The sequence below is a fragment of the Theobroma cacao genome, chromosome 9 (assembly GCF_053813885.1).
Source record: "Theobroma cacao isolate CCN51 chromosome 9, ASM5381388v1, whole genome shotgun sequence".
Classification (NCBI taxonomy): Eukaryota; Viridiplantae; Streptophyta; class Magnoliopsida; order Malvales; family Malvaceae; genus Theobroma; species Theobroma cacao.
The window spans coordinates 40,422,617-40,450,528 of NC_142647.1; the positions used below are offsets into that span (position 1 = coordinate 40,422,617).

At 36.2% G+C, this 27,912-nt stretch overlaps 4 protein-coding genes across 8 annotated transcripts; all 4 read left to right on the plus strand.

Moving 5' to 3' along the window:
* The first annotated feature begins 1,155 nt into the window (after positions 1 to 1,155).
* LOC18589798 (ADP/ATP translocase 1, mitochondrial-like) lies at positions 1,156 to 4,486 on the plus strand. Of its 2 annotated transcripts, none has more exons than XM_007014933.3 (4): positions 1,156 to 1,268; positions 2,829 to 3,355; positions 3,448 to 3,819; positions 3,996 to 4,486. In XM_007014933.3, exons 2-4 carry the CDS (start codon positions 2,849 to 2,851, stop codon positions 4,290 to 4,292), a joined length of 1,176 nt encoding a protein of 391 aa, XP_007014995.2. In that variant the 5' UTR covers positions 1,156 to 1,268; positions 2,829 to 2,848; the 3' UTR covers positions 4,293 to 4,486. The 2 variants fall into 2 exon arrangements, with proteins under 2 accessions (XP_007014995.2, XP_017983391.2); XM_018127902.2 differs by lacking the exon at positions 1,156 to 1,268 and adding an exon at positions 1,360 to 1,566.
* A 179-nt stretch (positions 4,487 to 4,665) lies between these two features.
* Positions 4,666 to 8,380, plus strand: SLO1 (SLOW GROWTH 1). The gene has a single exon (XM_007014934.3). It carries the CDS (start codon positions 5,039 to 5,041, stop codon positions 7,145 to 7,147), a length of 2,109 nt encoding a protein of 702 aa, XP_007014996.3. The 5' UTR covers positions 4,666 to 5,038; the 3' UTR covers positions 7,148 to 8,380.
* A 3,618-nt stretch (positions 8,381 to 11,998) lies between these two features.
* On the plus strand, positions 11,999 to 19,887 carry LOC18589800 (E3 ubiquitin-protein ligase BIG BROTHER-like). 4 transcript variants are annotated; one of them, XM_088810355.1, is made up of 10 exons: positions 11,999 to 12,214; positions 12,557 to 12,621; positions 12,722 to 12,881; positions 13,179 to 13,216; positions 13,310 to 13,416; positions 15,138 to 15,172; positions 15,456 to 15,500; positions 17,795 to 17,922; positions 19,313 to 19,421; positions 19,587 to 19,887. In XM_088810355.1, the coding sequence occupies exons 3-10, from the start codon at positions 12,741 to 12,743 to the stop codon at positions 19,635 to 19,637; spliced, it is 654 nt and encodes a 217-aa protein (XP_088666481.1). In that variant the 5' UTR covers positions 11,999 to 12,214; positions 12,557 to 12,621; positions 12,722 to 12,740; the 3' UTR covers positions 19,638 to 19,887. The 4 variants fall into 4 exon arrangements, with proteins under 4 accessions (XP_088666481.1, XP_088666480.1, XP_007014997.1 ...); XM_088810354.1 differs by having other exon boundaries at positions 12,003 to 12,283; positions 13,179 to 13,416; XM_007014935.3 differs by having other exon boundaries at positions 12,004 to 12,214; positions 13,179 to 13,416.
* Positions 19,888 to 21,952: 2,065 nt separating this feature from the next.
* LOC18589801 (uncharacterized) lies at positions 21,953 to 23,657 on the plus strand. Its single transcript, XM_088809715.1, has 2 exons — positions 21,953 to 22,843; positions 22,961 to 23,657. The coding sequence occupies exons 1-2, from the start codon at positions 22,002 to 22,004 to the stop codon at positions 23,655 to 23,657; spliced, it is 1,539 nt and encodes a 512-aa protein (XP_088665841.1). The 5' UTR covers positions 21,953 to 22,001.
* The last annotated feature ends 4,255 nt before the right edge of the window (positions 23,658 to 27,912 follow it).

The window sequence follows — 27,912 nt, forward strand, 5'->3', positions numbered from 1 at the left end:
AAAATTAAGAGATAGAAGTGTTTTACTTTACATACTATTACCCGAACTCAAAACAAATTGAAAAAAAAAAGCAGAGAGGCAAACTTGGTCAAATTCCATTTTGGTTGTCTTTAAAGTAGAATGGTTGGCACCACTAATTTGAAACCAGAAATGATTGTCAAATTGAACTCTCCAAAATAATAGCAGCATATGTCAAGAGAAAATTCTATTCAAAAAGAGAAGTTTTGAAAGTTGTGGTAGCATTCACATTTCCTACCAACCCAAGCTAAAGTGATTAGTTGTCAAAATTGGACTCCCCCATTGATCAAGGACGAGGATCATGCACCACAAAACAAAATTCCCAGTAATGCGGCTGCTACCCATACATATACAAGATACCATTCTAATGTCCCCTCACAATTCCATGACAACTTTCCTTTCGTAAAATATTTTTAATATATAACTCTTATAGAATCTTTTTAAACTAATTTGATTTAATATTTAAAAAATTTAAATGAATTCGTGTTTTTCAATTATATTCAATTAAATTATCATATTTTTTTATTTTTAATTAAATAAACTCTTATTATGATTAATGGATGATTAATTGTTATTAATCAAAATATTATTTATTATTGTATACTCACGTGATGCAAATATGAAAGTGAAAATATCATATAACCATATCACACCAGATCAATTTATCACATTACCATCTATTATGAGATTAACATACTATGTTAATGTCATGTGGTATAAAATGATAAGTGATATTTTAACTAATAATTAATTTATCATTAATTGAACGTCATAAAAAAATAAAAATTTATTTAAAATTTTTTAAATAGTTTAGAAGTCCTTTTTTAGATATTATACTAATTAATTTTCTCTATAACCACTTAATTTACATGCCTTTCCTATCACAAAGGCAAATTTCCTTTGTATTAATTTTTTTTCCTTTGTGATACATGTAACTTAAGAGGGAAATTGATGGAGAGATCATGGATTCGATCATTTGAGACTTGAATCTATTGTTGTGCAAAAATCAAATACTAATTGTTTTGCAAAAATGGTAATACAAGTAATGAAGGGAAGTACATTCTCTAATTTGGCAGGGCCAATTGTTCGCCTTTAACACACCACAAAAAGGCATCCCACAGTGGAAGCCTTTATAACCAACGACTCTGTCTCACGTGAGGTCTCTGTCCAAGCTCCCAACTCCAAACTTCTACGTTTTGTGTTGCTTGCCTCCCTCATTTCTCTCTCGTCTAGTCTCTCCACATTTCAAGGTTGGCTTTTTATCTCTTTCTTTCTTTTCCTTTTCCTATGAAATCTGCTAACATTTCTCCTCCACTTACATCATTACGTGATGTGTGATTGTTTCACTGATAACTGTTTTATATTTGTTGGGGGGTGTGGTTTGGTTTTATGGGTGTGCTTTCATTTCGGCTTACATTTTGCTCTTGATTGGAACTCTACCTTCTTTTTCTTATAAACCCATTTCAGGGCTCTTTTACTATTTGCTTCTATTTTAGATCTTTTTTTCTTTATCTTTCTCTGCTCTCTTTGTTTCATATCCTTTTACAGGTCAGTCAGTTTTTAATCTGACATAGCATCTTTTGCTCTGTATAATGTATTTGTTTGGTTATTTATATGTTTTCTTTATTGTGTATATGTCTCATGTTCGATCTGGGGTCGGATTGAAGTCTGATATATAGGGTTTTTGTTTCACTTGGGTGGAGGGTTATTTTCTGTTGTGTGTTTTTCTGATGTCTTTTAGATCTGATTATGATAGGGAGTCTGGTATGTTGGGTTTTTAAAAGATCATAAGTATGTGGTCTTTTTTTTCTCTTAAAAAAAATGCAATTTTGAATGAGAACTCTATTAATATCATACTTGAGCCTCTGGCCGTTGGTTTGGCGTGAATTGATAGATGAAGCTTTTGGGGAATGTACCCATGGTTTAAATTCCATTTTAGACCAGAATCTGTGCGTTCGTAGTAGATTAATTTTGGTGCTTTTGGTTGACAGTTGACAGCTGAGCTTAAAATCTATGTGATGTAACTTTGCTTTCAATCTGTCCTCATGAATCTTCTATTATATTATTAACCTACTTGAATTTTTGTATATTAAACATTGATCTCATCAAAAAGATTAAATTGGTTTTTATCGTCAAACTCATTTCCTTATTAATTGTTCTTATTTTCAACTCAATCCACTCTTATGGATATGTGAAATTCAAGTTGGTTTTAAGTGCATGAATTTTAAGGGTATCTTTCTCAAAAAAAAAAAAAAAAGAGAAAATTTTATGCTTATTAGATATTTGCTGCATCTGTCGGTTTCCTATCCTCTCTGTTATAGTGTTGTTTGCTTGTATCTGAGCAATTTTCATTTATTATTTTAAAATTTTTGGGTCGAAATATTCATGTTCCAGCTATGCCCTTATGTTTCAGGTGGATGATATTGTTTAAAGTTAGTCAGTGATAATAAGGAGAAAAGTTTTAGCTTGTAGATAGTGCAACCATGCAAAATGAAATAGAAAAAGATTATGAACCTTAGTGGCAAGAAAAGCCTCTACTTGTGAGCTGGGGGACAAATGCTCATTTTATTGAAATGGTTTTTATTCCAATTGAATTTGTATACATCTGGAAGCTAAGTGGGTTCTTGTTTATAATTATATAGGGCCACAAATTGTTGTCCTTTTTGAAGTTTTGTTTCTTTTGTTTTTTGTTTTTCTTCTAATTTTACTTGTCATCTTGATTTGGTGTGGTTTCACAATTTGAGGCATCAGGGTCATGCTTTGGTTTTCTCCAGCTCATTATAATCATAATATTTGGTTTTGTTGTGTAGGGTATTTTTCGTGAGAAGTGATGGCTGATAGGCACCAACACCCTTCTGTCATGCAAAAGGTAGCTGGACAACTCCATCTTACTCCCAGCCTTTCACAAGATGTTCAATATCGCTATGGAGGTTTCCAAAGGCCTGCGCTGCATCAGAGGCGTTTTGCATCTGGAAGTTGCAATGCAGCACTACGGTATCCCATGGCACAGGCATGCCCAGCAAATTATGATCTGTCATTGGTCGGTTCAAGTTCATCACCTATATGTGTCCAGGCTCCATCAGAGAAAAGCTTTTCTAGTTTTGCTATTGATTTTCTTATGGGTGGAGTTTCTGCTGCTGTGTCCAAAACCGCTGCTGCTCCCATTGAACGTGTGAAGCTCTTAATTCAAAACCAGGATGAGATGATTAGGGCTGGTCGGCTCTCTGAACCTTACAAGGGAATTGGTGATTGTTTCAAAAGAACAATCCAAGATGAGGGCATGGTGTCATTGTGGAGAGGAAATACAGCCAATGTTATCCGTTATTTCCCCACTCAGGTTAGTCGTATCTTCATAGAAATAGCCCTATGTTCATTCTTATTTAGAGCTGTCTGCTCATTTATCATTTTTTGAATTTTTTGGTGCTTCAGGCCTTGAACTTTGCCTTCAAAGATTACTTTAAAAAACTGTTCAACTTCAAGAAGGACCGTGATGGCTACTGGAAGTGGTTTGCTGGCAACTTGGCATCTGGTGGCGCAGCTGGTGCCTCTTCCCTTCTCTTTGTCTATTCCCTGGATTATGCCCGAACTCGTCTTGCCAATGATGCTAAAGCTGCAAAGAAAGGAGGTGAGAGGCAATTCAATGGCTTGGTTGATGTATATCGGAAGACTCTCAAGTCAGATGGTATTGCTGGCCTTTACCGTGGCTTCAACATTTCATGTGTTGGCATTATTGTTTACCGTGGTCTTTACTTTGGAATGTATGACTCTTTGAAGCCAGTGGTTCTTGTCGGAAAGTTGCAGGTTAGTAGATTTTTGGGCTAGAATTTCTAATTTATTTTTGGCTTTTTGCGTCAACTAATATTCATACTGTCTAATGACAATAAGATAACTGCTGTTGTGCTTTCTGGATGTTGGTTAGATTTCTTCCCTGGCTAGAGGATTGTGCTCACGTGCATTTTTATTTTGGATAATATCAGGATAGCTTCTTTGCTAGCTTTGCTCTTGGTTGGGTTATTACCAACGGTGCTGGTCTTGCCTCCTACCCAATTGATACTGTCCGTAGAAGGATGATGATGACATCAGGTGAAGCTGTCAAGTACAAGAGCTCACTTGATGCATTCTCTCAGATCCTTAAGAATGAGGGTGCCAAGTCTCTCTTTAAGGGTGCTGGTGCGAACATCCTCCGTGCAGTTGCCGGTGCTGGTGTGCTTGCAGGCTATGATAAGCTCCAGATGATTGTATTAGGAAAGAAGTATGGTTCTGGCGGGGCATAATCATGCCAACTATCTTTTCTACATAAATACAGATGGTGATGAAAATCATTTGCAATTTCATTTGATTCAAGATTTTGCTAAGGGTGATTTTTTCTCATTTGAATAACTTAGTTTAGAGGGGTTTGTCTCCTATAACATTGATCCTTGGGAGGAAATTTTTACCCCATTTAATCCTCATTATTTGAGTTGTTGCAGCCTTGCATCTTGATTTTATTTTTTGGAATTTTACCCCTTTATAAGATTCCCCCTTTGCTTTCCTATTAATGGTTTATGGTTGCCTTGTTACACTGGAAATTGCTAAGAGACTGCAGAGCTTATAATTTTGGAAACTCCGAGGATCATTTCATTATCCTCTTAACGACTATATTGCAGTAGTCTTGGAGGATGAAGCTTCCATTCGCTGGTTTAAATTTTTTACACCTATTCGTTTAACGTTGAACGAACTTGAAACAAATGGAGATCTGTCTGACTAAATCCTCTGAGAAGCTAGACCAAATAATACATCAAAGCAATTCACTGGACTGTTCGGCTTTAATCAGCAAAGCATTCAACCACTCTGTCGGAACTAGCCGTCCTTCTTTCATTGGGAGGAGAGCTATACAATTGTTTTGATTCCATGGGCTCCCAGAAATCTCTCTCTTTTAAATTGTGCAAGATCTTTCCCGCCTTTCCTTCTACTCATTGCACAAACCGGCAAACCTCTGAGCCGCTATACACAAAAATCTGATGAGCCTTATTTATTCTCTATGTTATCATCAAATCTCAGATTGCTGCATTTCATTTCTAAACCTCTCTTCTTATTAGACCCTTCTCTGCTTTCTTCTTCTTATTGCTCTCTTCACGCACGTTCTCTTCCTCCTCTCAAAGGAAGAAAACCACCCGCCAACAGTAACAAAACCCATGCCCTGCTTCTCAGCAACCCAGTTCTCTCAATCCTACAAATATGCAAATCCTTGCCGCAGCTGAAACAAATCCAAGCCCAAATGACCATCAAAGGCTCAATGTCAGATTGGTTCTTTTCCAGCCGCCTTATCGCCTTTTGCGCCTTGTCGGAACACAAAAATCTTGATCATTGCATTAAAATTTTGTACAATTTGCAAAGTCCAAATGTTTTTTCATGGAATGTTACTATTAGAGGCTGTGCAGAGAGTGAAAACCCCAAAGAAGCAATTTTTCTTTATAAGCAAATGCTTAGAAATAATGGGTTTATTAGGCCGGATAATTACACTTACCCTTCTTTGCTTAAAGTTTGTGCCTTTTTAATGTTGAAATATTTGGGATTTGAAATTCTTGATCATGTTTTGAAATTGGGTTTTGATGCAGATTTATATGTTCACAATGGGGTAATTCACTTTTTGGTTTCATGTGGTGAATTGGAGTTGGCATATAAGGTGTTTGATGAAAGTTGTGTGAGAGATTTGGTTTCTTGGAATTCTTTGATTAATGGCTATGTTAGGAGTGGGAGAGCAAACGAGGCAATAGGGGTTTATAGGAAAATGCGGGAGGAGGGAGTTGAGCTGGATGAGGTGACGATGATTGGGTTGGTTTCTTCGTGTGCACAGTTGGAAGAGTTGAAACTTGGGATAGATTTTCATAAGTATATTGAAGAGCATGGAGTGAATTTGACAATTCCATTAGCTAATGCACTCATGGACATGTATGTTAAGTGTGGAAATCTTGAGGAAGCACAAAGGATATTTGATAACATGGAGAAGAAAACCATTGTTTCTTGTACTACAATGGTAGTTGGTTATGCTAGATTAGGGCATTTGGATGCTGCTCGAAAGCTTTTTGATGAGATGCCCGAGAAGGATGTTGTACCATGGAATGCGATAATTGGAGGTTATGTTCAAGCCAAGTGTAGTAAGGAGGCTTTGACTTTGTTTCATGAAATGCAAGCTGGTGGTATAAAGCCTGATGAGGTGACCATGGTTTATTGTTTATCTGCATGCTCACAACTTGGAGCCCTTGATGTTGGAATTTGGATTCATCATTATATTGAAACACACAAACTTTATTTGAATGTTGCGCTGGGAACTGCTCTAGTTGACATGTATGCTAAGTGTGGGAACATCACAAGGGCTATTCGGGTTTTCCATGAGATGCCATCTAGAAATTCTTTGACTTGGACATCAATTATTGGAGGTTTAGCTCTTCATGGAAATGCACATGATGCCCTATCTTATTTCTCAGAGATGATTGATGTTGGGTTGAGGCCAGATGAGGTCACTTTTCTTGGGGTTTTATCAGCTTGTTGTCATGGTGGTTTGGTGGAAGAGGGTCGCAAACTTTTTTCGCAAATGACATCTAAGTTTGGTCTGTCTCCTCAGCTCAAGCACTATTCGTGCATGGTGGACCTTCTTGGTAGGGCTGGGCTTTTAGTTGAAGCAGAAGAGCTTATCAATGGCATGGAAATTGAGCCTGATGCTGTGGTGTGGGGAGCATTGTTCTTTGCATGTAGAATGCATGGAAATTTTTTGATGGGAGAAAGAGCTGCTCTAAAACTTCTAGAACTGGACCCTCATGATAGTGGTATTTATGTACTGCTCGCCAATATGTATGGGGATGCAAATATGTGGGAGGAAGCAGGGAAGGTTAGGAAGATGATGAAAGAGAGAGGAGTAGGGAAGACCCCTGGTTGTAGCTCAATTGAGCTAAATGGCAGTGTTTATGAGTTTATTGTTAGAGATAAGTCTCACCCTGAAACTCAACAGATATATGACTGCTTAATTCAGCTAACACGACATTTGGACTTTGTTGAATTTACTTATGGTCTTCCTAAATGTTACAATGACTTTCTCTTAGGCTTGGAACTTGAAACCCAACGATCTAATTCCATGCAAATTATTCAGTAAAGGCCTTTACCATATCAAAGGTATTCCAAGTTTCTAAGTTCTATAATTGGTTGTTTCAATTGCTCTTCCTAAGGTTTTCAAGCATCAAGTGGCAGAATGCTTTCCAATCAGGCTGTATTTTGCCGTTGAGTAACTGATGGTTAGAGCATCTGTGCTTGCCTCTGAAAATGGTTAAGATTATTCAATGTTTTCAAGGTTTAATTCAAAACTGGGATGAGACCTGGTCCCAAAATTGCAGATCTATTCACGATCTGAGCAAAATGATATGGGGTTTATTACTGTGGAGAGGGAACAGATTTGAACAAAATGATACTCCTTATATAATGTTCTTTAGTGTCTGAACTTTCCCTGGCTCCGAGTCTTACCAGGAGATATTTCACTTGCACAGAAGTTCAGGATTTCAAACAGGTGCCACAAATGTTCTTAATGGTAGTTTGGCATCTCTTGTGATGCTGCATTTGTTTTCTTGGTATGTATTTGTCTTGGACTGTGCTAAAAACAGCAATAGCGGCTGCATGCTGTAATAGGTGGAAGAGGTAATTAGTTGACTCCTTGGATGCCTGCATGAAAACTACCAGTGGCCGGGTCTTACAGGGTTTGACCTTTGGATTTTGTGTTTCATGCAGAATTGTGAGATAATCTTAACCAATGATCCTTGCGTACTATGATGCGGAAATTTTTAAGAATTTTATTGGGACTAGTTACCGGGTCAATAAGCACTGATAATCTTTCTTGTCATCATTGTGCTTACGGGATTCATGGCAGAGCATGCATGTGAAATTATTAGAGCAATCAGGAATCAGCACTACTCGTGGTTTAATATTTCACATTTCTATTATGGCATTGAAATAGCATGTCGATCTGTTGGCGGCTCGAAGGACATGGATTTCAAGCAAAAAGGTGATAAAAGCAATCAAAGATTGTTGATAGTATCCAGAAAAAGTGATGTATCGTAGTAGCTTTCAGACATGGCACCGAGGTGCAACCAAATGTTTTCAGTTGTGAAGGCCCTCGTCACAATTGAAGCAATTGATTGAATTCGAGAAACTTTTATTTCATTTATCAGTACACAAAATAGAAGTGTGGGTTAGTTGTCAATTTCAATAGGCGATGAAGGGGTTGTTTTTGTGTGCCTTAAGATTGGCTTTTGGCTGTATGTTCAAGTGTGCGAAGCACTTGCTTCTAAAAGAAATAAAAAAGGAAAAATCTGAGTATAGCTCAAATTACATTTCAGATGTTATGTGAAGCAATTCAGCTTTCATATTTATCAGCCAATATTTGTTTGGAAGTTGATCAGGAATTATAAATTAAGAAATTAATCACCAATACTTACATTCCTAATGGAGAAATTGTCTCTATATGCAGCTATAAAAGGTGCATATATATGTTTATTTATGTTGCACTGATGCTAAGCTCTTCTGCATCTAATTATGTCTTGACTGCAACTTGAATGGAGATTTGCAATTCCAAACTCTGCAAATATAAGTCTCTCAGCAATGTGTATCCCACATGTCGGTGCTGCCTGTCTATGTCTCAGGCAATGGAAAACTAAGCACTCTTGATCAAGTTTAGTTAAGGTGATATAAAATCTGACCCATGTTGTTGGGAGTTGAGACAGATTTCCTTTTCTAGGTGCCCTTATTGGTGTAGACTTATACTCCAGCTTTGTTGACCATATGTATCTTCCTTTTTTTCTTTTTATCTGGTGTATAGTAAGGATACATATGAAACACATTTGTGGATCATTGTAGGAATTGACAGATTGCAGCCCATCAATGGCACATAGTTTATCTTGGTTTTGATTGAGAAAGCCAAAGTTTATTCTTGAGCTGATGCATAAAGCATGTTTATATGACTAGGCCTCCGTAAAGAAGCCAGAGTTAAGGGATGCTTTTATTTCTTCGCAGGAAAGATGACATCGGCTTGCATCCTCATGGTATTTGAGACAACATCAATTTACGGCTACCAGCCGAGCCAGGATTGATACTAACTGGCATCGTCATGGTCTTTGAGGACAACCTCAAGTTACTGCTAGCAGCAGAGGCAGAATTGGTTACTAACTGGGCATTTTATGATTTGAAAAGAAAAACAAAATAAACATTTCGAGTTTGACATCTTGAGGAATGGAAACACATGTTTTCATGAGTTTGGTTTTACTGTTGGAGCTTCTTTTTGGTTTACTTTGATGGATTTTGAATGACAAGTGTACAGACAAAAAGAATGTAGGAATATAATGATTCGTCCTTGCTTGCACGCTAGGTTTTGTTGGGTTTCACTCTCTCTCACTTATAATTCATGTATGCTTCTTTGCCATCTTTCTCTCTCTCCCACATGCCTTACAGCCTTTGCTCTTTTCATCAGGGCAGTGATTGCATCAGCCTAATTGGCTTTGGTAGATTGTGTTCTGAGTCACCTGTGATGCATGCAGCACACAACTTTTTTTGTGGGTCTGCCTGCTTTGTCATGCTCATATGGATGAACCAGGAAAGCAAATCTCTTGTTTTTATTGGTTATATTCAATTTGTATAGAGCCTCACAAATTGAGCACGATTTCTTACTTTGGTGACCAAACTCAAGTAGTCTTTTTTGGTTTATAAATGATGCCTGCAAGTAGCGAACATTTATCCACAAATGTTGAAACCCATTTTGAGGATATCTTGGTCTAGCAGACTTGCCCAAAACAATCTAAATAGCACAATTTTGACAATTTTGGATTGGCACAAATACTTTCGTTAAACTCTTCTTTCATCTGAACATTAAGAAATGAGAAGAACTTAGGCAAGTTTCCTTTTTTTTTAAGATGGAGAGAATAAAACTAATGTGAAGTTGTTGGGTAGATGATAAAACATGTCCTCCTCTTTTGCACCACATGGTAGGGAACCTAATAATAAACTAACCAGGGCCTTGCATGTCTTAGGAATGATTTTCCTTGCTGCAAATCTTGATTCACAAGTCTGGGGTTGAATTCCTTTTTGCAGGCCAACAACAAATGTAGGGGTCCCATTGAAGTAAATTCCAAAAAGTCTTGGATGATTATATTCTTTTTATGGTGTTTTCTTTTTGTTTTTAATACTAAAGATTAGGTGCTTAAGAATTTTTGAGATTATATGCTTCAACAATCTTCTTTTCCATCTTGATTCACAAACATTATGTAACATATTTACTTGCATTTGTTTTTACTGGTATTCCAAGTCCATTGCAACCTATGGATTAAGAAAAGAACAAAATCAATAGCCATAAACACATGTTTATCCATTTGAGGTTACAATTCACAGCTAAGCCAAATACCCGAAAGAAAGACTGTGTTGTATTATAGGTTGATTCCTAACTAACCTCAACTGACACCAACATCCTGAAGAGAGCATCAGATGGTTTTGGTGACCTCTCTTTTCCAACCAAATCACATGCTTCATTTTCTGCTCACAAGCCAACCACTAACTAGGAACCCCCTCCTCCCTTCACAACAGTCCCTAGGATCTGGCTGGGTCCATGGTTCAATTTTGGTGAGCCTAACTTTAAAAAATCAAAGTCATTTTTTGATTGTTGTTGTGTTCACCTGGAAAAAGATGAAAGCCTGGAATTGGCAAATGAACCAAAAAGCAACAAGTCCAGATCTGCTAGTTAGACAAAATTATCAGGTTGTTTTCACCTAATTGGATAGCGTTTAGCTTTATCTAAAAAGAGAGGCTTCAATCCGTGAATACCGAAAAAAGGTTTGGTGTACTTCAATACGTTTAGGATTTGATTCCATCCTATTGGGTTCCTGTGGAAAGTGACAGCACATTTTGTGCGTTTTAGCATGGGATCAAATACTGCCAAGTAAGAGAGGGCGCGGGTTGGTTTCGATTGAGTTAACTGATCGCAACCGTTGATTATTTTTAATTGATGATTATAATTGATTGATTTCATTGGTCGATCGACTCGGTTATTGGAAGGATCCTCTCTCCTCTGAACCGATTGATAAACCGATAAATATATATATTTTGAGATAAAAATTATTTTATTTTTTATTAATCTCTTCTTAAACTAACAGCAATCAAATTTCTCTTTTATTCTCCTCTCAAAACCTTAAATTTTCATTCCCCTCTCATACTAAACCCTAAACCAACAATCAAGTGGCCCAAATCTCTCTTTTATTCTACAATTAGTGCTTCATCATCACTCTAAAACCGATCAAACTAAAACCGATTAAAATCGATCAAAATTGATTTTTTACACGATTCAGTTCGGTTTAAAGGGTTATTTTTTTAGTTGATTTAAAAAAAAATTAAAAAAATCGAACTGTATTATCATTTACTACCAAGTGTCATTACACAAAATGTCTATTTCTTGATTTTAGAATAAGTTTAATAATAATAATAATAATAATAGGATTTACATTTATGCTAAATTAAGCTTTAAAAGTTGTTAATTAGACAAGGAAAGTAAACTAAATATTTAATTTTACTCCTCGGGGGAAAATCCAAGGGCAAGTAGAGGCATTAAATTACCTTATCTGATACCGCGAGACACGCTATCATTTCCCCTCTAACGGAGTTCGCGTGTTCCTGAAACTACTGCATAAAGGCGCCATAAAAACGACTCACTAATTGCTAAATCAAAATTTAATTCCCCATTTAAAAAAAAAATTTTATTTTTAATTTTTTAAAAAATAGTTTATTTTGGAAAATTGATAAGATCCTTTTTCTCATTATTTTTATTTTTATAAAATTTAAATTCGAAATAAGATTCAAAATTTCAATTAAATTATGGATTAATAGAATAATAAAATAATTGGATTCGGCAGGCCTAGTAGTGTAGTTATTTGTTTAAAAGCGAAGGTGACTGTCGGCTCTTTAATCTCCCCTTTATTTCGCAAAGAATCTCTTCTCTCTTTCTTTACTTTTCTTTTTTATTTTCCTTTTAATAATTATTATTTTTATTATTTCCATCTGCGGTATATATTTCACTCTCTTCTTTATCACTCTCTCTTGATCCCCTCGATACATTTCTCACCCTCTCATTTTTCGGCTTTCCCGAGAAAATCTCGCATTTTCTCACCTGGAGATCCGAAGATCATCTAATGAGGTAGTTTTAGTATTTCTCTCTCTCATTTTCCTGTTTGGTTGCTGAGAAAATTCTGGATGAAACGTGCTGGTAAGTAAGCTTATCAGTGGATTACTCATTGATCGGCTCAAACTAAGCTTAACGTTAATTTTCTTCTCTATTCTTCCTCATTTTCCTGCATTTTCTCGGTAACCAAACGGAAAAAATCAATCAATATGTTTTACACATTGTCATTTACTTGAAAATTTGCTAACACGTAACACGTTTTGTTGCAGTAACCGAATCTCATTGTTTCAGTTAACTTGTTCTTCTAAAGATATATAATTTAATTTTTTTTAATCTTTCTTTATCATATTTTTGTAGGAATCTTCCTTGAATGCCTGAATACTAAAATACGTAGCGGTTGGTGAAAATTTTGAGGAGATCAGGTTTACATTTGGGTTTCTTCTTTAATGATTTGTTTCAATTTCTCGTTGCAAATTCTGAAATGTAAAATGTAATGGCTTGTGGTGTTTTTGGTGTTTGTAGATTAGTCGGATTTTTGGAAATGAGCTGGAACCCACATATGGAGGTTCAATACATTAACAGTAGCTACCCTTATAATAGTGCTGGCAGCTTTATGGAATATTTCGAAGGTCTTACTTATCAACATGTCAATTTCATTTTTGACGGTGCTTCCCATGTTCAGGTACCATTTGTTTTCAAAATTATTGTTTTCTAATGTACTGAAATAATTTCCTTTGATGTCTATATGTGTTTAAGAATAATCAGATGAAAAATATGCTGATTTTAGAGGTGAGTTGATTGAGTTGATCCATTGGTTCATTGAGATATCTGCTTCACGAAGCTTGAAAGAATGTGTCTCTGGGTGTCTTTGAAGTCGTTGAATGTATAATATCTCGTATTCTATTTTTGTGTATTAGATGTTTTGTTGTAAATGAGTTGCTGCTATTGATCACAGCATAAATGGATTTTCTGTTTGCAGGAGAGTGTGTATCCATCAATGACTTCAAGCTTTTACAAGTTTGGATTATCTGATTCTGGCAATATTTCATATTATGATCATGGTCATAATTACGAGGTGAATAACCATGAACTATGTGTTGATGAATATAGAAGGGCATCAGAGAATTCCTCATCAATGAGTAATGAACAGACTGCAGCAATGAATATGGAATGGGAAGGAAATGTAAATACAATGTCACGTGAAAACCCAGTAGATTGTAAGTTTTCACTTCTGCTTTGGTCTTTAGTTTCAAATCTGTGTTTAACGTAACGCTAAGCAGGTTTATAGTGATGTCTATATTATAACATGTTGAAAGTTAAAATTAGGCCAAAGATTATGTCAATGACATCTTTCAACATTGTTTAGCTGTCAAAATACCCTTAATGCATCACTTATATCCAGCCCGTTCCATCTCAAGATTGCTTTTGCTAACTAGTATTGGATACTATGATGATTTAAAATATTCCCCTGGTTTTTAAGTTTCTACAATAATCAATGGCAAATTGTTTTGCAAGTTTATGCTTTTTTGTAATTTTTATGATTGGGTGCTATGGTTTCTAACAATCAAGTTGTTGACTCCCAGTATATTACTCAGCATCCCTAACTTTAAACCAAAAATGATTGAAGATAAAATCAAGGATTTCAATGACCTTCTTGATTGTTTGTGTTTGTATTTCCTTTGATCCCAATTAAAGCCCCAGTCTAGCAAATTTTCTAAGCTATCCAAAGTGTTTCTCCTTGCTGATGGGTTTTGGCATTTTGAAAATATTGGTCATAGGTAGAGTTGGCTGTGTTTTACTTTTGAGGTGTCATTTACTCATGTTTTTTTTCATCATGAAGTTCAATCAAGTCCGTACCACTACATGACCAGACCTGGACCTGGTGATACAATAGTAACTGAGATTTCTCAATTGCAATAAGCTATTAGTTTTCTGCTTTCTCCTTTTCTTTGCCCCCAATGTTGCTTCAGGATCCTTCTTTAAGATATTTTCATGGTTTTAAAACCATGTGTCAACACTCACATGATGTGTAGTTTTCCTACCTGGAGGAGTCAGTGGGTTCAGCTGGGCAACTTCTGAGCTTGTATATTTTTAGTTTAGCCAAGTTAGAAGTTTTGCAATACAACACTGGCCCTGATCCTGACCATCACATCTTATATCAGAGTGATTCTCAACTATGTTTCTACATTTTCTTGTGCTTATTCCTTCTGTATCTTCTTCTGGCTCTGAACTACTGAAACACCAATACCACCACTAGAAGACCATCGGCATTGAGATCTGAGACCCAACATGACCAAACTAAGATGCCAATATGACCAGAAGACTATCAGCACTATAATGGTGCTGCCTCCAGATGACATCATCACTAAGGTGCCAGTAGCACTGGGAACCCATCAATAAGGCCAGGTTCACCACCACTACTTTGCCACACATAGCAACACTGATCTTGAATTGTATCAGCTGTAGAAAAATTGAGATTGATTGAATTGAACTTCTCAAGCTTCATTGAATTGAAATTTGACCTTGTTTACCAAAGCTTGAATTTTTGAATTTTGAGCTTTTGTTGCAAGCTCAGTACAAATGCCTAAGTTTGGTATGGCTTGGCTTGTATGGCACCCTAGCTAACTTAGGTGGGCTTCAACAGAAACAACAGCTACTCATAAATATGCTCTTCTGTGCATGTCTTTTAGTATAAGGTGCATAGATGTTAAAGAAATTGACCAAGGTGAATTTGTTGCACTTGAATCAGTTGGTATGATTTGTTAAAAATAGAAGTTGGTTTGGTGGGGCTTTATTAATTTAAACTTTATATATTTATTTAAATTAATCACATATTTACACTATCATTTGGTTGGATGGCACCCTATTCTTATAACAATATTTATCCAGGACTTTTTGAAAAATTTTCGTCATTTCGATGTTTTCTTTAACTTTGTAGGTCCACGAAGACAGCATAATGGTCTTGATTACCAGGTATCTCTCTCTCCACTTATTTTCTTTGTTGAACACGTGCACAATTCATACACACTCATGTGCGCACTTCATGGTTCATCCCCATACATGTCAGTAGATTATGTGTATCAGCATCAAATATTGATGACTTGAAATTTCTAAGTTATTATGCTTCTACTTGTTGAAGAGTGTTTGTGCTTTTCCAAGAATAAATACTTGTGGAGTTAAGAGTCTTAAATCCTAGTGTTATTCAGTTTCATGGGTCAAAAGATTAAATATTGCAAAACGTTGTTAAACCATACAGGTCGTTTGGCAAGACAGTGTTGATCCTGACAACATGACTTATGAGGTTAGAGCAAAAATCTCCTAATTCTTTTTTTCTTGCTTATAAGTTACATCATTTCTTTAGTTTTCCTCGTTAGCATTTCAATTAATTCTTATTGTTCATTTGGTGCAAATATGAATTTGATAAAAAGAAGAAAAACATGATGAAGTTATTGGCCCAAAGTTTGTCAAGATGCATTTGAAGATTATAACCTTGTGCAGGACCTATGGAAAAGTTGTCTGTTAGAAATGCTATTTTATTTTATGTTTATTAAAAAAAACATTTTCTGGTTAATGCAAGCTATAGATAACTTGACTTATAAGATATGAGATAGATTTATTGTAAATGCTAAATTAACTGTGTTAATAATGCTTCTTACTAAGATAGGCTCTGAAGAAGTAGTTGATTAGGCTTGAAAGAATTAGGTCTTGAGGTCTTGGAAAGAAAGTTTGTGAATTGACTGCTATGTTATTAAGACAGCAGCAAACAGGATGGAGTCAGAACTCATCTACCTGTTTAAGTTGTTTGGGTTGTTAGAGGACTTGTGTAAGGCTGTATATATTTTGGGGTTTAGAATATATATCAATTTTTTTGAGGTGTGGGGAAGAGTGAGGGTGCTAACGTATTTTGAAAAATATGCTTAAAAGTAAGAGTGAATAAAAGTATGGCATGAAGCATGTGGGCCACTGCCCTCCACCCCCAGATTATAAAAAAAAAAAGAAAAAAATAACAAAGAGAAAATGGGAGTGGTTATTATTGGCTCTACCCTGCAGAAAATGAATAAGCCAGGTGCAGAAGATTAAGGGAAGAAAGAAAGAAAGAGCATCATACATTCATGCCTTAACCACTAACTTACATTCATTTGGCTTGTAAGGACTTTGACTGCTGAGGAGAAAACTACCTAATAAAACTTGTGCGCCAAGAAGCTAGACCGAAAGTCATAAAATCTAACTCCTACAGTACCCTTAAGCTGACTAGATGTTTCCAGAGCAGAAGAATTAAAGAAATTACCTTCTGTTAAAATCATCTCTTTAAAAAAATATAAATTCTAATTTGCTAAAGCTAAAGAGTTACACAATTGATAGTAGGATTTAGGGGCAGGATCAGGATCACAAATAGAATGTGCTGACTTTGTTTTGACCAGCCAGAAACTATCAATGGGCAACACTGATAGGTTATCCAAATATGCAGCATAATAAGTCTATAATATCGTTTAGCTAAGAGTTTTATTATAAACTTCCAAACATGTTAAGAGCAGATATATTAAGAAAGATTGGGAGACTCGCTTTTGGTTGAGGATATGTGTTGAGGTACATAATGGCTATTGCTTTTGAATACTTCTAAAATCTGATAGATGCAGTGTCTTCAAATGTGAACAGTTGACATTGTTTTATGCAAGATATACAATGAACCCTCTTAATTTAACCTTGAGATAAAAAATTCTAATCTCTTGCAACCATTTCAGTCGATAAAAAAAAAAGATCAACCAACACATTGATTTGAACTGAACTCAACTGCAGAACTGTTGTTATATGTTAAGTGCATCTTTTTCCCTGATTAACTCTTCTGAAATAACTGGAAAAGGATTTTATAACTGTGCTCTCAGTAGATTACTGGTAACTATTCTATGGTAACTTAAATTAGAAAAAGAAAAAGAACTAATTAGTATATAATTATTGGTATTTATGAAAATTAGCCAGATATAAAGTAGTAAAATCACTAAACCATCCTTGACGTTCGAATAAATCTTGTAGAAATGGAATACTGTCTGCTCATGTTCTTAAGTTATCTAGTCTAGTGTTATTTTAATAGACACTTTTTTTTTCTAGTTATGCCTGACTCACTGTGCTTCTGAGCAAAGAACTTTCTTCCCTCCAAAGGGCATATTTTTGATCCTTAGAACTCTAATTTTATTGGCATTATTTCAAAGTGCAGCTAGAAATACTGCATTAGTTGTCTTGGAAATCATGTAGGCAACATGCTGCATTATTTTGATTGTGCTCACTTAGAGACAGCTAAGGAAGCTGTCAGCAACTAGGTTATGGCACGGTATTCTAGCTGAAATTGTTGCTCAATTTTAATGTTTTTAAAATACTATAGTTGAATCCTTGTTTCTTTTACGGTCTGCGGCAGCAAACATCCTTGCAAGAAGATTCCCATTGGTTTTAATGAAAACAACAAGTTCTATTGAATAAAATTCTATTCAGTCATATTCATACATTTCCCAGAAATTTTGGATTGTCTATCGATGAAAATTTTTTGTATTTCCTTTGTTTTATTTTTGATTAATCATTCCTGACTATATTTTATCTCTGTAGGAATTACTTGAACTAGGGGAGACTGTTGGAACTCAAAGTCGAGGTCTATCCCAAGAACTTATTTCTTTGCTCCCAGTTTCAAAATACAAGTGCAGCTTATTCTCAAGGAAGAAATCAAGGAATGAAAGGTACAATGTGTGCTTCTTCACTTTGTCTCTGTTAAATTTGATTTGCTTTACCCACTGCTGGTTATGTTCTTCAATATAAAAGTCTGTTAAATTTGATTTGCTTTACACATTGCTGGGTATGTTCTTCAACAGATTTTAAATTGAAATACACAACCCTAGCTCTTCTTTGTGGTGTTGTTGATGTAGAATTTTGCTGGGCTTGTAAGGTCTTGTTTACATTTGTTATGAATCTATCTGGATTTAAGATTTGTCCTAGGTTTCTGTGAACCAACTCACTCTGCTAATTTTTTTGGTCATATAATTTTTGTTTGTTCTTGTTAAAAGGCTTCATACTGAACCTGTTGATTTATTAGCAGTTATTTTTTAAGCAGAACACTAAGAGATGCTTGAAAATGGTTGGGTGATTATAATAGGGTGATTTATCTAACTGGAGGAAATGCTTTGAGAGTGTCTGTAAGTGTATTTGCTTTCAAGGCTAAGTATCAAAATCAATCTAAGCTCTCAGTTGAAAGAAAGGTAAAAGACTGAACACTACTTAGATTAATATGTGTTCTATTAATGGGTAAGACCATCTAGGATACTTCTAAGACATTCAGATCAGCAACTTCATTGGGCGGATTTGATGTTTGAGTTGCATCTCTTGAAGACAGCCTCTAATGCCACTGTATAGAAACCTAGTTTTATCAGGATGTGTGGGTAGGTTAACTACATAACATGTAATCTACTGGCCATTGGGATTTTAGTTCTTGAGTCAAATCATTCTGCTTTTTCTTCCTAATGGGAAAAGTCCATTTACTTAATGGAATTGTAATAAATCTGAAATGTGTTAATATATTGAAATTGATAGTGGGCATATAGATGCATATATGTAGATAAATGTTTGGACAGTTGCCTCCTCTATGCATTAACAATATTAATATTCATTGAAACTCTTTTAAGATTACCTTGTAAAATGATTGTGGTGAATTGGTGAAAGGAAAGATAACAATCTGGATACATGACTGTTCCTTCTCGTTCTTTATGCCCTTCTTTGAGTACGTGTGCATGTTCTTTTCTCTTCCAAAAATAATTCTAAAGGTCCATTCTTTTGTGCTATGGTAGGCCTAGCATGTAATTTTATTTGCCTCTTGGCTTTTGACTGGTTGGATCAATGATAGTGATAGGGATATCAGCTGTTGGTGTAAGTCATTCTAATGTTTTCAAAATCAATGTCAGGATTTGTTGGTAATGCATGGTTTTAGTTGTGTGAATAATAAACATGCCTAGCACATCCCCCTTATACTCGAGAGTAGCTCCTTTTTTTAATGAATTTCCCTCTCTGTCTCTCTAGGGCAAGACTTTTTGCTGGTAAACTTAACCTCTTTTGTTTTTGTTTTTTTTCTTTGACTAGATGTGTAATTTGCCAGATGGAATATAAACGAGGTGAGAGACGGATTACCTTGCCTTGCAAACATGTCTACCATGCTGGGTGTGGCAGCAGATGGCTTAGCATCAACAAAGTAAGCAGTTGATTTTCTTTTCTTCCGTTGTTCTTTTTCCTGATTGAATCTATAAGAAATGAAGTCCAAAAAAGAAAAAAAATTAAAAACATATATCTTTATATATTTATTATTTTTATTTAGGCAGCAATTTAAAAGCTGCTAACTGCAGTTTTATCTCTTCAGGCTTGCCCCATATGTTACACTGAGGTGTTTGGTGATGCATCAAAACCTTGACGTAAAGAAATATTCATATGCTTGTTTCATTTTTATTTATTTTTGGCTTGGGTTTGGGTATTTTCCCCTAATACGAAGATGTTTTAATTTAGTTCTTCCACTTTGTATAACGGAACAATTGATTAGCATTTGCAATAAGTGAAAGGTATGAACATGGTAGGAGATGGATGTGTTAATTAGAAAGGCCGGAGATTGTATAGAGTTTTGGATGATGTTTTTAGTCTTATTCCAAATGTTAATTCTGTTTAAATTTTGGTCTTTATAACACAGTATTGAGAAGCTAGTTAATGGCAGGGCAAACCGGTTGTAGGAAGAGAAGGATGTTTGATAATATTTGCCTTGGTGTATCTGGAAAGGCGTTGGTATACTGCAGAATTTTACAGGTCGAATCTATTCCAACCCATTCCATCTTACCACTTCAATCAAAGCCTAGTCTTTGAGGTCAAGTGTGAAGGGATGTAAGGCGTTGGGATGTTCTTTTGGGCCTGCATTGAACGTTATCAACAGAAAGGTGGGTTTTATTCTCCTAGCCAATAATCGTAAATCCCAAATGAAAGAGTGTTATTATTATTATTCCATTTAGTCATGATGCTGACACGAATCATTTCACTCAATGATTTGAAGAAAAGGAAGACAAAATTATTCAGTGATGAATATGGGTGACGATTTGTTAAAAATGAATGAAACCCTATTTTCAAACTCTAAACTATTAGTTTAAGAAGCTTTTAAATTGAGTGGTGCCTTTGACGCAGGTTTTTTCACTTCACAATTTCTCTACTCTAATGCTAATAGCTTCAATCTCATTTGAATTGATTACAACGTGATCTCTTTCCTTATCACAAAAGAACCCTCGTCGCTAGATGCTCAGAACATTTCGAAATTAAGATATCTGTAGTTCTAGATTTATCCCGAGATCAATGATTTCCATTATATGAAAATGTCAACTACTACTATAGTGTCAGCACGTAAGATCCTTGGGTACTACTACAATATAGAAGAGATGATACGTTCAATTTCATGATTTACAGGACCAAAAATTCACGAGAGTCGATATCAGTATCTCAATTTGGTAGTTATACTTTTCCATAAGCAAAAGTTTAGACCATGTCTCAACTCTGAACTCAATAGCAGGAACCTGCATCATGGCTCTCCAATTAATGGATTATCCTGTTCTCGGCAAAGCTATATTCAACCGATGTTGCTTTTTTTTTTTTTTAATTTAATCTAAAAAACAGATAAGTTTTATGATTCAAATTTCTCTTTTCTCTCAAGTTGTTCCAGGGCAGCAAGACCTGCTGATTAGATTGGACAAACTAAACAAAAGCCGAGGGTGGCTGTGCCGATATAGCGTTTCTAGGTAAAACTAGGCGTTGTTAACTGTCCAATTCTTACTATCAATACCCAACACGTGCTGTTCTCATCAGGCATGGACGGTCGGGATTAGACAATGATTTTGCACTTCGCTACTTGTTGTTAGCAGCCAGCCTCATCTTTCTGTCTCAGTTTGACAAAATGTCCATTTTGACTAGCATACGTTTTTTTTATGTTCTTTTTGGTTTTTAAGCTTACTGTCAACGAAGACTATAACACCCTAATTGGAAATTTAAAATGATATATCATTTCTAAAATCTTATAACAATTCAAATAATTGAGGCACACATATAGTCGCCTCTTAGTTGCCTCTCACTGCTAATTTTCAATGTCACCGACGTTGTATCTAGACTTCAAACAAGGCACCCTGCAAGTGTATTGAACACCTTGTGCCTAAATTCTACAAAAGAAAAACAGATGAAGAAGCAGAAGAAAGAGGTGCCGAATCCAACCTTGTACAGAATAAATCAGCCATTTGTATTTTTAAAATTGGAAACAAGACCTCGCCATTTTCTTGAATAAGCCAAGTCTTGCCAACTACACATTATTTTATGGCAAGGTTTCACTTTTGACTTTGTATCTCTTTTCAGACTCCTCTCCCATATCACCTCCTTCATAAGGTTTTGGCTATGTCTACTTGGAGACGCGCTTTTACAGTGAACATGAAATTGCTTATCCAGCCATGCATACAGCATCTCAACCACTCTATATTCTGACTCGTTCTTGGCATGTCATGTACAAACTTGGGCCAATTAGTGGGAAGCAACCAAAAAAAAATTACAAGTGGGAATAAATTAATGTCAGAAGTGGATGTCTAGAGCAATATTTTCAAAGTTTTAATCCAGCCTGTTATGTTCATGGAGTGGAAAAGTCTTTTTCAGAAATGATTGAAGAGAACACTATAAAAGGGCTTTGCAACAAGACTATTAGGCAAGTGAAACAACAATAGTTCTTAGATCTATCTTCTGGCAATAGAGTTTCTTTGCTAGACAAATGGAAACCCCCGGACAGCGGGGGCTATGGCCTCATCTGGTTTATGCAGTTGCATTTTGCTTTATAGCCACTACTGCTGTAGCTGATTACCATCCTTATGAGTACACTTCACCTCCACCACCAAGCCAGTACAAATCACCACCACATTTTAAGCGCATTTGGCACCCACCTCCTAAGCATTCTCCTCCTCCACCATATTACTACAAATCTGCTCCTCCTCCATATGTTTACAAGTCTCCAACACCTCCATCTCCATCACCCCCTCCACCTCCTCCATCTCCAACCCCACCACCTCCTTATGTTTATAAATCTCCACCACCACCATCACCTTCACCACCTCCTCCTTATGTTTACAAGTCTCCACCACCTCCATCTCCATCACCCCCTCCACCTTATGTTTACAAATCTCCACCTCCTCCATCTCCATCCCCACCACCTCCTTATGTTTATAAATCTCCACCACCACCATCACCTTCACCACCTCCTCCATATGTTTACAAGTCTCCACCACCTCCATCTCCATCACCCCCTCCACCTTATGTTTACAAATCTCCACCTCCTCCATCTCCATCCCCACCACCTCCTTATGTTTACAAATCTCCCCCCCCTCCATCTCCATCCCCACCACCTCCTTATGTTTATAAATCTCCGCCACCACCATCACCTTCACCACCTCCTCCGTATGTTTACAAGTCTCCACCACCTCCATCTCCATCACCCCCTCCACCTTATGTTTACAAATCTCCACCTCCTCCATCTCCATCCCCACCACCTCCTTATGTTTATAAATCTCCACCACCACCATCACCTTCACCACCTCCTCCATATGTTTACAAGTCTCCACCACCTCCATCTCCATCACCCCTTCCACCTTATGTTTACAAATCTCCACCTCCTCCATCTCCATCCCCACCACCTTCTTATGTTTACAAATCTCCACCACCTCCATCGCCATCCCTACCACCTCCATTGCCATCCCCACCACCTCCTTATGTTTATAAATCACCACCACCACCATCACCTTCACCACCTCCTCCATATGTTTACAAGTCTCCACCACCTCCATCTCCATCACCCCCTCCACCTTATGTTTACAAATCTCCACCTCCTCCATCTCCATCCCCACCACCTCCTTATGTTTATAAATCTCCACCACCACCATCGCCTTCACCACCTCCTCCATATGTTTACAAGTCTCCACCTCCTCCATCTCCATCCCCACCACCTCTTTATGTTTACAAATCTCCACCTCCTCCATCTCCATCCCCACCACCTCCTTATGTTTATAAATATCCACCACCACCACCACTTTCGCCACCTCCTCCATATGTTTACAAGTCTCCACCTCCTCCATCTCCATCCCCACCACCTCCTTATGTTTATAAATCTCCACCACCACCATCACCTTCACCACCTTCTCCATATGTTTACAAGTCTCCACCACCTCCATCTCCATCACCCCCACCACCTTATGTTTACAAATCTCCACCTCTTCCATCTCCATCCCCACCACCTCTTTATATTTACAAATCTCCACCTCCTCCATCTCTATCCCCACCACCTCCTTATGTTTATAAATCTCCACCACCTCCATCTTCATACATGTACAAGTCCCTTCCATCACACTCACTCTCCCCTCCACCTCCATATTATTAAAAATTATCTCCTCCTCCTCATCATTACGAGTCTTCAGTACCTCCATCTCACCATGCACATCCTCCATACCTCTATAAATCACCTCTTTCGCCATCCAAGTCTCATCTTCCTTATTATTACAAGTCACCGCCACCTCTTAAAGGTTACTAAGGTTGTGGTTATTCGTCAATCTAGTTTCAATTCAAGCAAGAATAATAAATTGTTCATGACATTTTCTATGGATTTCTTGAACATATTTTTGTGAATAATGAGGGGTTTAAGAACCTTTTTGGAATTCAAATGTATGAGATATTTATTTGTATCATTTGTTGTAATTTCATTTTTGAAAGAATTTGTTGTTGTTCTAAATATGGTATAAAGCTACATAAGTGAAAAAAAAATTTGTAAATGGTGAATATTGAAATGTTGCTTGGTAAAATATTTTAGAATCTATGAGTTGGTAGTACTAATCTATATTTACAAGTCATGCTAGTTCAAGGCATAAAGGAAGAAATGCCTTTGGAGTATACTTATATAGTAGAAAGACCTTAAGCGCCATCTACCTTTGAGCAACATTTAAAAGATACAATCACACACAACAAATTCTTCATATTAGACGACTTTAAAGATTTTGAATAAATAGGCTCCCAATTGATATGCATAGATCCCAATACCCACCTTAAAGCATTCAACTTAAGCCCACTAGCATCAAGGAAACACAATTCAAAATTAGCAACCTGCTTCAAATTAATTTTGCCAGAATGCACTTTAAGTGACCCATGCCCAACAGTTTATCAAATCTTCCAAACAAATACGAGAATTAACAACAACTTTTCTTTCTCCAAACACCATTATTCTTTTTTATTCAATCAGGTTAGTATTAAGTGGTAACGGTGGGATAGTGTCGTAACGTGCGGGTCCGGGAACCCGACTGCCAGACGCGAATGTGAAAACTCACTAAAAAAAATTAAACTAGGAGTCGCCACCAATCTTTTTTACTAGGTGCGATTGGCCACCTATGGACTCGATTCTAATCGACGAAGCCTTAAATTAATTTTAAGCCCACCGAAAAGAACTTTCAATTGGTCTACGATTTTCTAGATCTAGGCTCGGGAGTACGGTTACACCCGAGAAAGGATTAGCACCCCCGGGACGCCCGTTCCATGAACGGTACCATTTTTAGATTATCCTATTAAGCTTTAATTTTTAATTTCACTATATTTCCTTAGTTATTATTCTCTTATTTTATTTCATATTTAACCTAAAATGGTATGCAAATGTGAGACAAGATGAAATGCGTGGCGTGGGATAAAAATATGTCGAATGAATAACCTTCTATCGAGGATATTTACCCGAATCCGCCCATCATACTAGTGGGACTCGGGGTATTCTCTCACCTAGGGAATTATCAGAGAAACTCACATTCGCAAATTCGACGAATAATTCTCATCATCGGAGTCATCGTACGTTTTCTTTTAAAATAATATTTTCGTGCATAATGAATCTAATTCGGGTAAAAACCTTTTATTAAAGATGTTTCTCGAGCCCTCCCATCATACTGGTGGGACTCGAGGACATCTTTTCACCTAAAGAACTTTTCAAGGAATACCCGTCTTCGCAAGATCCTCGGAAGATCCCATCATCGGGGCTTAAACTCGAAAATAGAAATATTTATATGCAATGATATGTATGATGCAATATATATATGCTATCCTAATGCAATTATCTATATTTTTTAGTTATTATTAATTAATTATTATTTTTATTTTATTATATATTTTATTATCATATTTTCTATTCTTATTTCTTATTATTATTATTTTTTTATACTTTACATTTTTTTGTTCTAAGTTCTTATGTTTTTCATTTATAATTAGACAAATTGTTTATAATTCTATGTTATTTTAGTGAACAAAAATTTTATATATTTTTTTATTATACTATTTTTATTTTATATATTTTTATATTTTTATTATTATATTTTTCATAAGCAATCTTTTATTCAAACCTAATGTCTAAGATCTTATTATATATATATATATATTTATTATTATTTTTTATTTTTTATTTTTATTTTTTACATTTTTTATAGTTTATGCCATTTAATATTCAATGCTTAATTTTACATTAGTTGTTTTTTATTATTATTTTTATTTATTTAATGTCATGTATATTGTATTTTCACAAATTAATTATTTATTATATGTTTGAATTATTATTATTTTTTATCATTTATTATTTATTTATTATTTATTATTTTTATCCAGTAATTTTTTTGGTATAGTCAAACTCTTTATTTATTAAGAATTTCGGAACCTTGAAATCGAGGCCCTCCCATCGTACTGGTGGAGCCTTGATTCGGATTCCGAACCTAGGGAATATCGACCCGGGATTACGACTCCTCGCGTCCCCGACCAATCATCCCATCATCGGTACCAAGTTAAATGATTCTTTATCTATATCCTTTTTTCATTCTCTCTTCATTTGTATCCTTGTCTATTTTATATAAAGCTATCTTTTTCAACTAATTTGATATTTTCATATTTTATTTTATCACATTTTAATTCTAATTCTTCCTAATTTATTTTCATTCCTATTATTCTAAATAAATTTACATAACTATGTATCTCATAAATATGTTCCACATTTCATCCTTTCCCATATTTATATTTTTCTAAAAAATATTCTAAATCAAAATATATAATCCTCTTATATACATATATTACTAATCTAAATAAATTAATTCTTAACATTGGCCCCAGCACAATCACAAGGAACAAGCTAGAAATTTACCTATTACGGGCTAAAAGTGGCCCAAGACAACCGGCCCACTCCCAAAGATCCGACCGTTCCCCTTTTTGGCTCCCACACTCCACCAGCAAAACGACGCCGTTTCAAAGCTCCAGTTCTTAGCTATTTAAACTTCATTTTCTTCCTTTCTTCCCATTTCTTTCTTCAATTTCTCTCTCTACCCACAAACTCTCTGACTTCTCTCTACACTCTTCCTCTGTTGGATTTCTCCTTCTCACGCCGGCGAACTCCTCTTGGCCGTCGATCTGCAGGAGGCCTCACGTCGGTAAACTCCTCCTTGCTGTCGATCTGCAGGTGGCTTCACGGGTTCCCTTTCGGTCGGCTCCCCAACCAGTTGCGTCGCTCCCCACCTGGACCTGCTTCCCAACCTACGACGTCGCTTTTCAACGATCAGTTCTCCCCAACCGACGACATCGCTCCCCACCTGGACCGGCTCCTCCTTCCCCAACCAGTTGCGTCGCTCCCCACCTGGACAGATCTCAGATCGAATACTCGAAATGACCGGTCCTCTTTTGCTCACTCTCTCTTCACCGTCGTCGGGCTCCTCCTCTCAGCTTTACTCACTCTCACCAGCAGCAAATAACCCAACATCGGCGACAGAACCCATTCTCACTACACATATTTACTTTTTGCATTTTTTTCTTGTATTTTTGGGTATTGTTTAGTATATATTTTTTTGGTTTTTCTGTGGGTTCTTCTGGCTGCTAAAGAACTTAAGAATTTTTGGTTGTGGTTTCCCGGCTGCTAGGAAGCTTAGGAATTTTTTTTGCAGGTTGTTGGTTTTTCGTTCCTCGTTCCCGATTGCTACAGTGCCCCCTCCCCTTTATACTTGGTTCCTGGGCACTGGGGGGCACGTTCCACTACCTTGCTAGATGCGAATTTTTCGAGTCTGGCAGGGTGAGGGAGGTGCCTGTCCGCACCCTGCCAGTCGTACCTCTCTCCACCCTTTTTTCATTCTTTCTTTATTTTTTAATTTTTATTATTTTTATTTTTAATTCATTTTTTGTTTATGATTTTTATTTATGATTTTTAGTGTCTACAGATGGGATTGACTAAAAATGAATCATTTGAGTTATAATTCTTGTACAAACAAATAAATGAAGTAAACACCAAGAAGTAAAGTGCGACCAATATGATTGTAGAGATGTTACCAACTGAAAAAAGGAAAGAAACAAAAAATAAAACAAAGAAAAAAAGGATTATACTATCCACTACGTGAGTGAATTGAGTTTAACAACTCTAAAAGTGAAGTTTATATATATAGAAGTGGTAATAGGTAGGTTGGGTTGAGTTGTTTAGTGTTGAAAGGAATTCAAGTCGACTTTTTGTTCGAGTTGTTTTGAGTCATTTTAGGTTTGGATAATTTCATTCCAAGTCACTTTAGTTTCGAGTTATTTCAAGTTTGGATTATTTAAGTTTGATGCATGGATCATTCAAGATCAAGTTGTTCGGGTTGGGTTATTTT